The sequence below is a fragment of the Anguilla anguilla genome, chromosome 2 (genome assembly GCF_013347855.1).
Source record: "Anguilla anguilla isolate fAngAng1 chromosome 2, fAngAng1.pri, whole genome shotgun sequence".
NCBI lineage: Eukaryota > Metazoa > Chordata > Actinopteri > Anguilliformes > Anguillidae > Anguilla > Anguilla anguilla.
In genome coordinates this window covers 10,112,663-10,127,314 of record NC_049202.1, presented here as the reverse complement: position 1 = coordinate 10,127,314, position 14,652 = coordinate 10,112,663, and the positions used below count along the sequence as shown (strand labels likewise).

Here is a 14,652-nt window from a genome sequence, read left to right as displayed (position 1 = left end):
CGGCAAATTTTGGTTATTGAAAATCAGTGTATAATTAGCTGTAGTAACCCGTTCGTAGCAAATCATAGGTTTTGTAATTAAAACAATAACCAAAGGCAATAATAATAGTTTGCATGTAAGTGTTACTAGTGTACACTTGATCAAGGTAATTAATCCAGAATTGTTACAAAAAACAGTCAGATTTTTGAAAATTATGAATCCCCCCACCCTCCTCTTCGACGTATTTGAGATGCATAAAAGAGATATCAAAATGTAGGCTACCTTTGTCACAGAGCAAACGTGTGGGAAACGATGAAAATACACACATTGAACATCACAGAGCTCCATTGCACAACATCATTTTGAATATAACTTTGTCTGAGACATATGCCCGCAATCTGCTAGTGTATGAAGGCTAGACCTACCCATTCAATTTTTAAATGATCTCCTACATGCTAGAAATTATCGACCAAGGGTAACAATATCTGATTCCAAGATTATTTTTAAACAAGGTCAGCAAAGATCTTAATCTTGAGTCTTGACCAGTATTATAGTTAGCATTTCAAACCCACACATAACCCTGGGTTATTTGAGTTTAGCTTGCTAAATTTGACTCTAGCTCCATCTACAGTTCAACATAGAAGGCTAAAACAGATGGACACGTTCTGTAGCTCTTTGCCATGACATGGTCATGTCCAGAATTCAGTTCAAACTGCAGCGCATACTTGGACGTGTTTCATTTCAATAGTTGTCTTTTTTGTGTAGTGTACGCAACGAGAAAGTGTGTTAGTTTAATAATATTTTAGGTTCCTGATCCTTATTTTATTTTTGGACGGTCATCTCGGACTGTCTGACCAGATTGCAAAATGCTCTACAGCTCTTCGCCGTGATGTCATCAATGAGCGCCGTCCAGTACGAATTATTTAATTATTTTTATTCGTTCCTTCGTGATGGGAGTAAACAAGGATGAAGCGGATCGCTGCATTGAAATTGCAGTGATTGCGCTTAGAAATAACCAACCAGAGAGAGCTCGGAGATTTCTAGAAAAGGCACAACAACTATTTCCAACGGATAAGGCTAAGGGTAAGCATGACACCTGTGTAATGCAAACTGACAGGTCTGAATCACTGTTGGTCAGGGGCCGTCAGATGAATAAACGAGGAGTAACTGAATATATGAAGGTAGTTTATCTGTAATTTAGCTAGCTAATACGTTCAGTACAGCTTTTTTGGGCTAAATGTGATGCACATCAGAATGCTTCCGTCAATATAATAGGTAAATATTATTCTATTGCATATTACGGCGGTCTGCAGTAACATCGCACATTCGACTTTATGGAATGTTCGTCTTAATGTGTTATGTACATTTGTGAATATGATTTTAACAGTGACTTCGATTATCCTGTGTTGAATGTATGTAAATGCACTGCAGTTCAGTTTTCTGACCACGTAAGCTGGCGAGCATCACTGTGTAATGTATGTGACAGTGAATAAATCATTCGGAATGACGTTCCAGCGCTGCTGGAGTCAATAACACAGAATGGGCAACCCTCCAACCAAAGTGAACCACCGAGAACCAGCGATGGTTCCGGCCCCAGGCCCCGGCGACTCAGGGAGGACGCCACTGACACAGCCAAATCTTACACTTCAGACCAACTGGAGTCGGTAAAAAGGTACTTTTTTGATAATTTACTGATTGACTTGACAACATGTTACAGCTTCCTGTGTTAACAAATGTTGAAGCTCCTTGTGCTAAGAAAAATAATTTTAAAAGAAATAAATAAAAACATTTCCCAGTCAGTTCATCTACATATTAACACGTTCCACTTTAACCTTTCCAAAAAGTTGCATGGTAAACGTCTTGATTGTATATAATCCAATAAAAATGTATTTTGTTTTCAAATTGTACTGTGTGAGTTGATACACAGGGATGCCTTTGCTGTGCTTAACTCCTGCTAGTTGTACTTACTTACATCCAATTTAAATGAACTATAGTGTATGCTTCGTAAGGCTAATTGAAATGTTGGCCCAGTTCGACCAGGGAAAGCAATCCTATCTCAGACTGTCTAATCTTACCATGTAAACTTTGAGCTCATTTAAATTAGTCATTGAAATCTTACACATTTTTTTCTTTGTTTTGTCTAATTATTTTATAATGTAAGTTTATAATGTAATCTTGTAAAAAAAAAAAAAAAAGAATTCTCCAATATTATTGCTAAATTGAGCAACTGTGTGTGTTTGTGTGTGTGTGTGTATGTGTGTGTGTGGAAGTGAAAATGCAATCTTTGTCTGTTCAATCAGAACCTAAACAGATTATGATCTGATTATGTTTATGATAAAATATTAAATAAATATTTAAGCCGTATTTTATTTGTTCTGATCCATTTCAGTTTATATATGTTGGGGGGAGGGGGTCTGATTAAAGTACACATATTTGCTTTCCTCAAATCATATCCTCATATGATTTTAGGGCCAAAATGATGTCTAGAATGTAAATATCTGCATGAATACCTCTGGACCTCTAGAAAGGTAGGTGATTGTGTGAATTTCACTGTATTCCTGTGGATCAAGACAGTAGCTTTTTTTTATTTTGTTATACATGTTAATTTAGTGGCAAAATATTTCAGGTGGACAGTCTCAAAAAACTTCCCCAGCTTTTGAAAGATGAAAGCACTTGTGGAACATGGAGTCACATGACTGTTGGTGAGCTTGCGCACGTAGGCAGCGTTCAGATGAAATTCAGAATGATGAGTTAGTTGCTTTTTTTAGGTTGTGCACTTGTGTTTCATTTTAGCATATTTAAGACTTCAGATTTTTTTTTCACAACAGTGTTCCTGTCTTTCTTGTGGTTGTCTTGCGTCCTTGCAGAATAAAGCAGTGTAAAGACTATTATGAAATTCTTGGTGTTGACAAAGATGCCTCTGAAGATGATCTTAAAAGGGCTTATAGGAAACTTGCATTGAAATTCCACCCAGACAAAAACCATGCACCAGGCGCTACAGAGGCATTTAAAGGTAACCATTCAAACTTTCCCTCTCTTTTGCAGCAAAGTACCATGATCTCATCTATGGGTGGCAGTATTGAGTTTTCTGGGTTTTCTTACTCAAAATAGATTCATTGTTTTTGATCATACCCTGCAACACTCTCCTTGTGCAGCTTTATTCTGTTTAAAATAGGTTGTGATTTTCCATTGCTTTTCAGTTTGCCTTTTTTTTCAGATAACTGTTTCACTCATCACTCTGATTTTTTTGCTGCAGCTATTGGAAATGCATACGCTGTGCTGGGTAACACTGACAAGCGGAGACAGTATGACCATGTTGGGGAGAAGAAAGCACACCCATCTGGGGATGACCGCATGAATGACGACTTTGAGGCAGACATCTCACCTGAAGACCTGTTCAACATGTTCTTTGGGGGTGGCTTTCCCTCGAGTGAGTCTCAAGTCTCTCTCTCTCTCTCTCTCGGATTTTGTAAAATTTAACATTTCCCAATTAATTGTTATATTTAGTCATTTAGACTGCTTAGTATCTGATCTTCTATCCACTCATGTTTTTCTGCTGGTATCTGGTTGTGTTCAATTATATGGGCAGTCGTGTTCAGTGACCCACACCCGTGTTTTAATAAAATCTCTATTACAGAGTTTTATTACCTTGGCCTGTGTTGGGATACAGTTGCATGAAATGTGGCTTCTCATGTTATAAAATAATATTTTAGAAATTGTTGCTTTTTGAGATCCACAAGGTAATATTCAGTATATAATAGCATTTCACAGAAGCTGACAGTAAAACTTTTTTTTTTTATGACCTTGGTTCTTGAAATTCTTTTGATCTTACCGCCAGTGATTGTAATATAGTGCATACTTAATGTGGTTTTCAGATCCTGGGTGGAGCACTGCTATCCTACCCTCAAGCCATGTACTTTACCTAAATTGCTCCTATGAAAATACGAGTGTATGAGTGACTAAGTGTGCAAGGCAAGAAAGAATAACAATGGGACAATTTTACCGCAGCATTTTTAAATGGCTTGTGCCATTGATGTCTGATCAGGACTGCTGTCCTGTCTCCAGCTATCCTTTACATCTCAGACAGCTTTATTCCCCTTGCAACTGCAAAAGGGCACACAGCCCTTGATATGCAAATGAGCCGTTTGATTTTGACGGGCGCTGTTGCCGTCATTCCTTGTAAAAAGCTGTGGGAATTGCAGGGAGTCGCAATGGCAGAGTGACGTAGAAGGCAGAAGGCTGAGAAAGAAGCTTCATTTCCTGTGGGGAGGCATTTGTTTAGAACAAAAAAAATAAATATTGCTAGCCTTTGATGTCCTTCGTGAAATAATTACCTTCAGTTTTGAGCAAGAACCAGCGGTAAAGGCAGCCAATGTCACTCTTTCTCATTATGTCTCCTGATGCTATAACATGTTACCTCTGTAATGTCACCTCTGTAATGTCTTCCTTAAGGTAATGTTCACATGTACAGTAACAGTCGAATGCAGTACACCTATCGCCAGAGACCAGAGAGAAGACAACAGCAGCGGGATGTAAGTGAAATATTGAATTTTAGTGATACAGAGAAACTTATTTTGCTCAGTTTTTCGCTCAGTCACATCTTCTCTGAGCTCTTGGGTCAAACTAAATAGAGTCGGTTCCATAGTCCATCCTCTTTACATCGCTTGGCTAAAATAATGTGGGAATTGATTTTTGCTTTGACTGACTTTGCCACTTGGTGGCGTTTTATGTCCAGTAGAGACTGAACACAGAGGGTCCGTGCACGCTTGGGTTTATAAAGGGGTGGAACTGTAATCCTATTTATCACTTTTGAGCATTAACCATTAGTTTATCGTTCAGCTTTTTTGCCGAGTTCAAAGCAGTGAGCACGGAGTGGATTTGGCACGCAGAGTTAGGGTGGAGCACATACTTACCGTTGTGAATTTGTATGCCGCTGCCTGATATTTGTTAATGTAAGTAAGTCCAAATGGCTTTGCGCTTTGATAAATCCCCTTTGCCGTGTAGCTGTTTGGGTTCTGAAGCAGTTTTTGCAGATGTTTTTTTTTTTCTGTGGGTTCTTTTTAATGAGGAGAGGTGGGTGTGGGTGGTGTACTGGGCTGTATGTGTGTGTGGGGGTGTTGTACTGGCTTGTATGAGTGAGTGTGTGTGTGGGCGGTGTACTGGACTGGTATGAGTGAGTGAGTGAGTGTGTGTGTGTGTGTGTGTGTGGGCCTGACCGCCTGCTTGTCTGTGGGCTCCATGCAGGGGGGCCTGGCCCTGTTTGTCCAGCTGATGCCCGTCCTCATCCTGGTTATCGTCTCGGCCCTCAGCCAGCTGATGGTGTCCAGCCCCCCCTACAGCCTCAGCCTCAGGCCGTGAGTGCCCCCCCCCTTAAAGAAAGGTTAAATCCAGCCCCCCCTACAGCCTCAGCCTCAGGCTGTGGGGGCCCCCCCCCCCCCCCCCCTTAAAGAAAGGTTCAATTCAGCCAGCCACAAAAACAAGTTAATTCAGTTGAACAACCTTGTAACCTTGTGAGTATTGCAAGCCTACTTTAGTTTCGCAAACTATGGTGAGTTTGTCCTCAAACTGGACAGGCTGGAATGTAACTGGGCTCAAACACACCTACAATGACCTAAATGTTAATTATTCTAATTCATCTGATACAATTGAGCATTTTCTATATTTTTTTCCCAAATATATGTGCTGATCAATTTTCTAGGATTGGAAATGCTGTTCAGGATTTCTAGGCTTTTTTTTACTCCCTAATCCCCTTCATTGGGATTTCAGAAGATTATAGATTTACTTTTCCAACTTCTGTCCGAATTGATTGGTTCCATCTGCTGTCTGGAAAAGAAACTGACAGTGCACTGATGGAGTATAGTTGACCAATCCTGTGTAAATAGATGGCCATTGTTTCCTCAGCTCAGGGGCCAGTTAATCAATAGTTAATCTCATCTTCCATTTGAGCAGCTTTTCCCTCCAGTTCAGGAGTGAACTCTTCCCTTGCAGCAGACACAATGGCCACACAGTAACAAAGCTGTTTAATTCCCAGGGGTCTCCTTGATGATGGCAGCATTTAATGCAAACGCACCTTTTCCTGATTTGTTTCTTTAACCCTGTTTCGGATATGGCCTCTAGCCTGAGGAATGTGCATTTGCAGGGACCACCGATATTTACCAGCAAAAAAGTGTCGTTTGGAGTTTTGGAAAACTCTGTGGTAATTGTCTGAGTGGCTGCTTTACTTCCACCAATATCCTCCAAACCAGCTTATTGATCGAGGCCAGCTTTCACCTGCGTTTCCTGTTTCCTGTTTCCTGCTCAGCTCCCTGCTGTGAAAAAATGTCTTTATATAGGTCTTCCCAGCCTGCTACCCACAAATTAGCTAATAATAGGGTAGTTGAGGTAAAACAATGCAGATTTTGTCATGCACTCACTCTATTCAGACCGTTCTTTTTTCTTCTCCATTGACATGGCTTTTCTGAACATCTGTATGTCCCGTGTGCTCTACCCACTGAGTCTGAATGTACCCCCCCCCCCCCATTTGCAGGTCCGCAGGCCACACTCATAAGAGGCTCACTGAGACTCTAAGGGTGCCTTACTATGTGGGGGACCAGTTCACCAAGGAATATAACGGAATTAACTTAAAAAATGTGGAGAGGAGCATAGAAGACGATTACATCTCCGTCCTGAGAAACAACTGCTGGAAAGAGAAACAACAGAGTATGTTCATTTAGAAACCAAGTCTACAGATCTCTCCCTGAGATTACATTACTTTCACTTAACATAATTTTTTGAACTGTTAATATATAAAATATATGTTGAGAACCAATGGAGACATTGGAATGTTTAGATGTCTGATCTGAAGTAATTACTTGCTGTTACGTGCTGTTACTGCACTGTTGCTGTTAAGTTTTTCATGTACATTAATATGCAGATTTAGACTGCAAATCACTGCCCTACCCTTCTATGAGCAATTAGAGGCTTTTGTGCTTCGAGAGCATTTCAGCACGGAGCAAAAGCCAACCATTTAGCCCCTCTGGTTGCGTCATGTGTTGCTTGAGACCCACACGCTCAGTCACTTTGATGCAGTTCAGTGTAACTTGAATGTAATCATAAAGAGAGGGTTTAACCCGGGTGATAAATGTAGTAATATTTTAACCACTCAGAGTATTTAGCATGTCAACATTTTCATGAAATTTAGCTTTAAATGGACTTTAGCTGTTTGAGGTACCATTAATGTCTCAGATAGCCAAGTCCCTATTGGACTTTATGTCCTTGCGCTCTAGTTCCATGTTGCTTATCCGATGCTACAGTAACCTTTGGTATGAGAGTTAATCCAGACTGTGTGTAAATGGTAAAATAATTTACAGTATAATATTTCTTGTCTTGCAGAGGAAGGCTTGCTGTATCGAGCTCGATATTTCGGAGACAGTGATTTGTACCAAAGGGCTCAAAAGATGGGAACTCCGAGCTGTTCCAGGCTATCTGAAATCCATTCTTCCCTACATGGTTAAAGATGTCATTTCCTACGGACATGCGAGCAGATTTAGTCCCAATACAGCCCTCATATAATTTTGAAAATGCCTTTTAGTGCACCATTTGAGATGCTGTATAGTGCAACCCAAAATTATTGAAGTCATACTAATAATGACTTTATCTAGTTCTTCTGATTAACAACTGTGAGCTTATTTAAGACTTTTCAGGATCACCAATGCATTTATATTGGTTTTCATTTTTAAATAAGAATGTTTATATACTATTTTATTTTTAATGGTTAATTTGAATGTTTTTATCCCCAGAAGAGTAATTGTTTCCAATTTTATTCAATCCTTAAATGCATTGCTTTCTGTCATTCTGATTAAGGGTGAGACATGTAATTTTTATTGTAATAGTGAGCTTGGCTCATATCTTTAAGGAAAAAAGCTTAAATAAAATATTTCAGAGCTTTTTTGGGGTAAGAATGAACTTAATGATGACATATTTGTCTGCATCTATGATTACAAGTTTTGGGAATAATGTGAGGAAATATCATTTTTACAGCACATAGCAAGGGCTTTTTCACAGATGCACATCCTTTTAGACCAGCAGATCATAGTTGCAGTTTCACTGTAGTCAGGGGAACTGGTTTGTTTCTAGTTGCATTGAGTTCTTCCTGGAGTTGTGGTGCAGTTTTGTGGCAGTTCTTGCTAGACAACACAAGATATTTGTCTTCTGCTTCTTGGTCTTCCTGGTCTTCTCCTGTTAACATTACTGCCCATCAGCTGGAATCGTCTGAGTGTGTACTGAACACTGCACCTTGAAATCTTCTTTGCAATTTTCCAAGTAATCTTCTTGCCTCAATGTTTACTTGGCCCTGCACATCTAACCCTAATTCTTTCTTCTTTGCAATATTTCTTGCAACTTTAGTGCCTATTTTACTTGCACAACAGGCTAAAGGTATTAGGCTACCTGGGGTTTCGAAAAAGGAAGATAAGATTTCACTCAGTTTAATTACTCCTCCAGCCCAACCCCCTCCCTCCACCTCCCACTTAGCAAAATGATTGGATAGACTTCCAATAATTAATTTAAAGCCAAAGGAGGCCATTTCAAGGAAAGTCATGATTAAGGTTACCTTTATGTAAAACTCATCTTATTGTATCATTGTAGGTAGAAATTGGAAAATAAGAAGTTTGTACTTTGGTTTGCTATTCTAATACATGTCCACATATTAATTGAATTGTTATATAGGCCTACCAAAATTTTTTTTTTTTTAGTTACAGGTGGCCTAATACTTGTGGCCTGTACTGTACATACATAGCAGTCTCTGCAGTGATATCAGAATAAAGGCTTTGGGGTTTTTTGATAAACAGCTGTTTTTTGGACAGGATATAACCAAACAATTTTTCTAACTTCAAAATGTTTTTGGAGTGCATAGTATTGTCAGAATTAGTTAGTTCTTATTTTTCATGACATTTAAATGATGAACGTTTTGGAAATTTTTACTTATGTCAGAAAAAATGACTTAATTTAGTTTAAAAACCTGAAAGTGTGCGACAGAATATACCATCTATTTAGACTTTGTCTCTTTAAAAAAAAAAAAAAAACTGCAGTGTGCATATCGGTTGTGAAGGCAGCCAAGAATTGAGAAATAATTTTGGCACCAAAATATTCCATTATTTATTTTGTACTTTATCCAGTACTTTGTTCTAACTGGGGGTGGGGGTGGTAGAAGGAAATTTGGTGAGCTGTCAGCGGGTGATTCATGAATGAGGTCCTGGCGTAAAATGCTAAACTGCGAATGCAGCACGGGACGAGCGCTTCTGCACGTTCACAAAACCAGCCTATTGGGACTTGACTGAGGACTTGTGCAATTCATAGGGAATTTGTAAGAATGTGTAATTCGATTATTCATGTTCTTATAAGCAATCGGTAAGAAGCACAAAACTAAATCTTCAAAAAAAAGAATGTGCAAAACACGAAGACGTTGTTTTTGGGACCGTTCAAATTGTTATTTTTGTCATATCTGTTATTAAAAGAAGACAGAACTTCGCAGAGGCCTAAAAATACATATAATCTAGTCTTTAAAAAAAAATGTCGGTCGAATGCAAGGTATCGTTATAGTTCCATTTCATTTTAATTAGTACAAGATGGAGCGTTTGAGTTCCTATAAATTCAAGAATATGTCAAAATGAATCGACATTGGGATGTGCACAATCGATAGTATTTTACTGTGGGAAATTTTCATTCCCATAGATCAAAATGGACTGCATTTTTGTTTTTCCAAAAGTAGGCCTACAGCTGGTATTCCTTTCTAACGAGTAGTTCATTGATTAATGTCACTAGCAGCAGATCCCAATCAGCCCCAGATCTTAATCATTCCCTCATTACTAGGGAAGACTCAAAACAAACAGCAGTACTACGGTTTACCATTTACGAATATGTCTGAAATAAACCATCTAGCCGTATTCCGGCCCAGGGCGACAATTTCAGCATAAATTCAACTTCAGAATACCAGGGATCTCAAATGCTCTTCACACCGTATTTTCTAGACCTAAACTGGCAACTGATTGAAGGGAAATTACTTTTATTTTTTAATTATAAAAAAAGAAACCAGGTCGTGTGTGCTTCAAGTTTCTCAATATGTGATGAATATATACAAGCATTGTCCTTTGAACAAACAAAACGGAGACAGTTTGTGAAATCCGTATGCAACAGATTGTGTTCAATATACTGCTTAATTGGTTCAGGTAGGTCATCCTAAATCTGAACCGTAAAGACAAATCACAGCATTCTGAAAAAAATAAGTTTATTGCGCATTTTATTACTTTAATGAAAGTACAAAAACAGTGCAATATGAATATTTGAATATCAAATAAATTAAGAGGCACAAGTGAAAGTTAAACAGAAGAAAAACTAACAGTAACAACTGGGGACCTCTGGTAAAGACCGACTGGCCCATTAACTGGATGCAAGTAACTTTGAACATTATGGTCTCATTCACAAAACATGCCCATTGGAAGCCATAGTATAAACTGTTCCCATACAATATAAAAAGTGTCAAATGGAGTAAATTAAAAATGGAAACTTTCATAATGGTTCAAATACGGCTACATTACCAAGGCTAGCTGCCATAATTGGGTTTCCATGGAAACTGAGGTATCCGATCAAAAGATGAAAAAGCACCATTTACATTGCTCTCAGCCTTTTACAACTGTTTGCAGAAGTGCAGAATCTACTGCAGTACCAAGAGTGCTGCTTATCTGTGAATCTCATTTAATGCTTATCAATAAACATACTTATTTTTCATGAACCTATAAAATCAGAAGTGGAGACAAAAAACAGATACCCTAGGTCTTGGAGCACCTACGGAAACCCATCCAGTGATCATGGACATGGAAATGCAACAGGCCCATTTCACAAACACTTTGATCCAACAAGAACAGAACAGCAGTAAAAAAATTACTCAATAGCCCGCTGGACTATCGTTACAAACAGCACATTGAGCTCATGCCCAGATGAGCAATATCCATAAGCTATCCAAGGCAATAAGCATCAGTCATACTAACTCTTCTACTGCCACATGGCTGTGGTTAAGTTCCCTGGCAACAACATTGGGCATCAACATTCTTCAATGAGCAGCTCTTCGGAGCTATAGAGTTTCTTTTTGATCACTCTGAATCCAGTACTAAGTTTCAGGGCATGTTTCACAGTTGGCGCATCGTGCGCCCGCGGGGCAAAGAGGCCCTGGATCTTGGGCCACAGTCCTTCAGATTCCAGCCTAAGTACGAGCGTAAGCTGGAAGGTGGGAACGAGATACGGGTCCACGGCTATTTGCTCTACGCTCCGACAGACGTCATCCTGCTCCACACACAGGTCGATCAGTGCCCCCCGCAGGCCGCACGGCTCACTCGCTGCTAGGTGACGAAGTTCCTGGCCGATGTGCTCCAAGAGCTGGTGCGGGATGAGGAGTTTGGAACATCTTAAGGGCCCGTCCTTTGCTTCGGACAGACTGCGTGAAATGAGCTCCACCACCTCCTCACATAGTGTCTCTTCCATGGGGTCGTAGAACACATCGGAATCGCATGTGGACACATCAGACATCAGGTCGGACCCTGAAAAGAGAAAAAAAAGTTGCGTCATTAAAACCTTTCATCCACAGGCTACTTTAGCTTTTGGCCTACACAATTATTTAACATCAACCATTTAACAGTGCAGGCTATCGACACAAATTATTTTGGAAGTGACCATACACGGACACAGATGCTTACCAGAATCTGAACAATCACTCCGGCTGCAACTATCACAGTCAGAGTCAACGCTCTGATTTAAGCTCGCCCCGCTGAACTCCGTAAATTTTTGCACCAATTTCCCCCAGGAGAGACGCTTTGAGGTGCCATCATCAGTAGGCGATGGGGGGAAACCGCCGTCGTTGACCAAGCTCGTACAATGAACAGGCATGATTTGTTCAGGTGAAATTATCCAAATATTCAACACACGGTCACCTGTTATCTGCGGGAGACAACAACAGAAAACACTGAGTGTTAAGTGTGAAATGCATTACGGATACAAAGTTAGCTATATAGACACAATCACATTCAAATATTGCTGTATAGATCTGACGATACTATGCAAGCGATAATTTATATAGCAAACTATATATTAGGCTACATTACTGCTAAGCGAATTAGAGCTACCGCAAAAGCACATGAAGTGACTAGATAATCATGCGAATACTTACATTACGTTCGTTTAATGTGAGCTGTATTGTGGCGTTTCCAGAATTTTTGCCATGCAACACTAATCTTGGATAACAAAAGACTGCTGTATGGCTCTTCACCTGCGCAGCCTACCACAAAAGCGTCGATGAGCCACTGCAGTCTTTTCAATAACAAAGCTGTTTAAATAGCTTCGATGCAGACTCCACGAAGGACCGCCCCGCATTTACTTTTTAGCCAATCAGGCTCTGCTGCACGTTCCTCGCGTACTATCCTGCCCGGTAACATTGCAGCCTAATGGGGGTTGGGGTGCTAAGAGTGACGCCAGGACGTTTTTGGTGATAATTCATGAAAGGACAACAAAAAAATTACCGGCTCGTTCAAAGTAACACGTAGGCTCTGAACGTGTAGGGGGGTAATCAAAGTGATCGACTGACTATATTGAATTTCTGTTTTTTTTTGCAAGGCTCAATATTTTTGTGATTTTGTTTATTGGAAGTGTGTGGTAGCCTAACTTTTGCATACCGTTTAAAATATTGATTTGAAGAAATAAAAGTTGCCAGTGGAAAATTGCTCTTTTAATTGAACACACACAATCCATGTACTTTTGAAGTGTAAAAGTGCTGGGTCTACATTTTTGTAGTGTATGTACTTTAGTTGTAACCTACTGGAAGAAAAGTTTAGCCTGTATGCTAGCTATAGCATAAAGATTTAAAATATAAACTCTTGATCTTTGCACAGTTGCTAGTGATCCTTTGTGTTTTCATGTAGCCTGTTTCCATGTTTAAAAAATGTCTATTATAGAGCATAGGCCCTACAAAAAATGCATTTGTGATTAATTTAGAGAGGTTCAAAATAGTTGCATTCCTTGACGAGTTTTTATGTCCAATATGATGTGGAGGATTCCAGTGATGATAACTGCATGTTGCAAATTTTACGTTTTTTATTTATAATTTATACAAAATTAACGTAAAGTATCTTAAAAGTAGCAAATGTGAACAATGCCAGCCTACTTCAGCTGTAGGCTCTGTAGTCAGACAAGGCCTCCACAAAGACAGGAATGCACACAGGGTCCTAATGCCTGCCGTGAATCTTTCACCAGAGAGCATATTGCAAGTAGTATGATGCAATATTACATAATGTACTTACACTTTGATAACATCATATGAATAACATAGAAATGAAAATGTGAATTAATAGCATTGTTTGTCATGCATTTAAATTCAGAAAACATTAGCACTTGTTTTAATTGTAACATAACTCTCACTTGCAAGTATTTTAAAAGGCAGTATATATGGATTTTTGAACATCACATATTCAAAGTTCATTTACTTAACTTATTTTGTTATGGTTTGTATTAATACATGTATAAAAGCAGAAGGCCGACTGGGGCCAATAAAAACTCTGTTTTAGGTTATGGGACTACCAGTCCAAGTAGAGTGACCAGTTCCTCAAAAACATTTTGTTTTATACAATGTTTTGTCCTGAATGCTATATCATCTTGATAAGGATTTGGCAGGGAACCTATTGTTTTCTTGTCCGCCAAAAGGCGTGGTGTTCTGTTCTGAAATCCAAATACAATCTGTCGTTTTCCTGTTTATCCTTTTACAGAAATCGTTGGGATAAAATGATATGTGGAGTTCACATGAATGCATATGTTCATATCTACTTAAAATTTTAACATTGAGATTTTTTATTGAACAATAATAATAATAATAATAATTCTATTTTTATAGAAATTGAATAGGCTCTTGTTAAATTAGAGGTATGTAGATCAAAGTAAAACAATGAATACTATAATAAAATATCTTTCCTTCTTTTTCTCTTTAAAGGTGAAAGATTCATCAGTTGCAGTATGCTACAGACATCAGTGTAAGTTACCAACACCATATCACAGATGGAGGCAGCATACTGAAACGTTGCAATATTTAACCTCATTTCAGTAAGAATACTCCTGTGTGTTGAAAACATTGAATCTTTCTGTTTTTTTTTTTGTTGAAGAAGTCAGGATGAACTATTTAGATCTTTGTCACTCCAGGACTGGAGAAAGATTTCTCTGCTCAAAAAGCTGACGGTCCAAATCAAAAAGGAACGCCCTGTCTTTTCAAATAACTGCTCTTAGAACCTGATTGGCAGTCTTTCAAATTTTATTTACATTGGCCGGCTTTCTCTGTCTCTGAAGGAACAAGCTAATTGTTAAGCAAATATTTTCGCCAGAGCTCTAAGGTTTTATCTGAAATTAAGATTTAATCTCTACAAAACTGCACCTTCCTTTTCATTTCACTGCAGAAGAGACTGGTGCATTTTGATACTGTACTCCCTCCCCGTACGCTGTATACACACTTTCATACCATTGAAAGCCCGCCCACAGAAAAATAGAAAGTACTGGAAGGCTGACAACTATCACAGATACACTGTATTCAAAGGTCTTAGTCAGAGGAACTGACTGTACTCGTCTGCTGACGGAAGAACTGTGAAAACAAATGGGTGTGTTTAATTT

General features: G+C 39.0%; 2 protein-coding genes across 2 annotated transcripts; one reads left to right on the top strand and one right to left on the bottom strand.

Annotated features, from left to right (window-relative positions):
• The first annotated feature begins 639 nt into the window (after positions 1–639).
• On the top strand, positions 640–7,934 carry LOC118219098 (dnaJ homolog subfamily B member 12-like). The gene is made up of 8 exons (XM_035401983.1): positions 640–1,062; positions 1,495–1,651; positions 2,847–2,992; positions 3,236–3,409; positions 4,432–4,511; positions 5,224–5,333; positions 6,506–6,678; positions 7,351–7,934. Exons 1-8 carry the CDS (start codon positions 930–932, stop codon positions 7,470–7,472), a joined length of 1,095 nt encoding a protein of 364 aa, XP_035257874.1. The 5' UTR covers positions 640–929; the 3' UTR covers positions 7,473–7,934.
• A 2,292-nt stretch (positions 7,935–10,226) lies between these two features.
• ddit4 (DNA-damage-inducible transcript 4) lies at positions 10,227–12,334 on the bottom strand. The gene is made up of 3 exons (XM_035398965.1): positions 12,176–12,334; positions 11,706–11,946; positions 10,227–11,549 (listed from the first exon to the last, which is right to left on the bottom strand). The coding sequence occupies exons 2-3, from the start codon at positions 11,893–11,895 to the stop codon at positions 11,056–11,058; spliced, it is 684 nt and encodes a 227-aa protein (XP_035254856.1). The 5' UTR covers positions 11,896–11,946; positions 12,176–12,334; the 3' UTR covers positions 10,227–11,055.
• Positions 12,335–14,652: the final 2,318 nt, after the last annotated feature.

Excerpts from the sequence above, each read along its gene's own strand:
- LOC118219098 (XM_035401983.1), top strand. The coding sequence starts at position 930 with ATGGGAGTAAACAAGGATGAAGCGGATCGCTGCATTGAAATTGCAGTG. Across the intron at positions 1,063-1,494 it reads TCCAACGGATAAGGCTAAGG|CGCTGCTGGAGTCAATAACA; the intron begins GTAAGCATGACA and ends ATGACGTTCCAG. Across the intron at positions 1,652-2,846 it reads CAACTGGAGTCGGTAAAAAG|AATAAAGCAGTGTAAAGACT; the intron begins GTACTTTTTTGA and ends GCGTCCTTGCAG.
- ddit4 (XM_035398965.1), bottom strand. The coding sequence starts at position 11,895 with ATGCCTGTTCATTGTACGAGCTTGGTCAACGACGGCGGTTTCCCCCCA. Across the intron at positions 11,550-11,705 it reads GAGTGATTGTTCAGATTCTG|GGTCCGACCTGATGTCTGAT; the intron begins GTAAGCATCTGT and ends TTCTCTTTTCAG.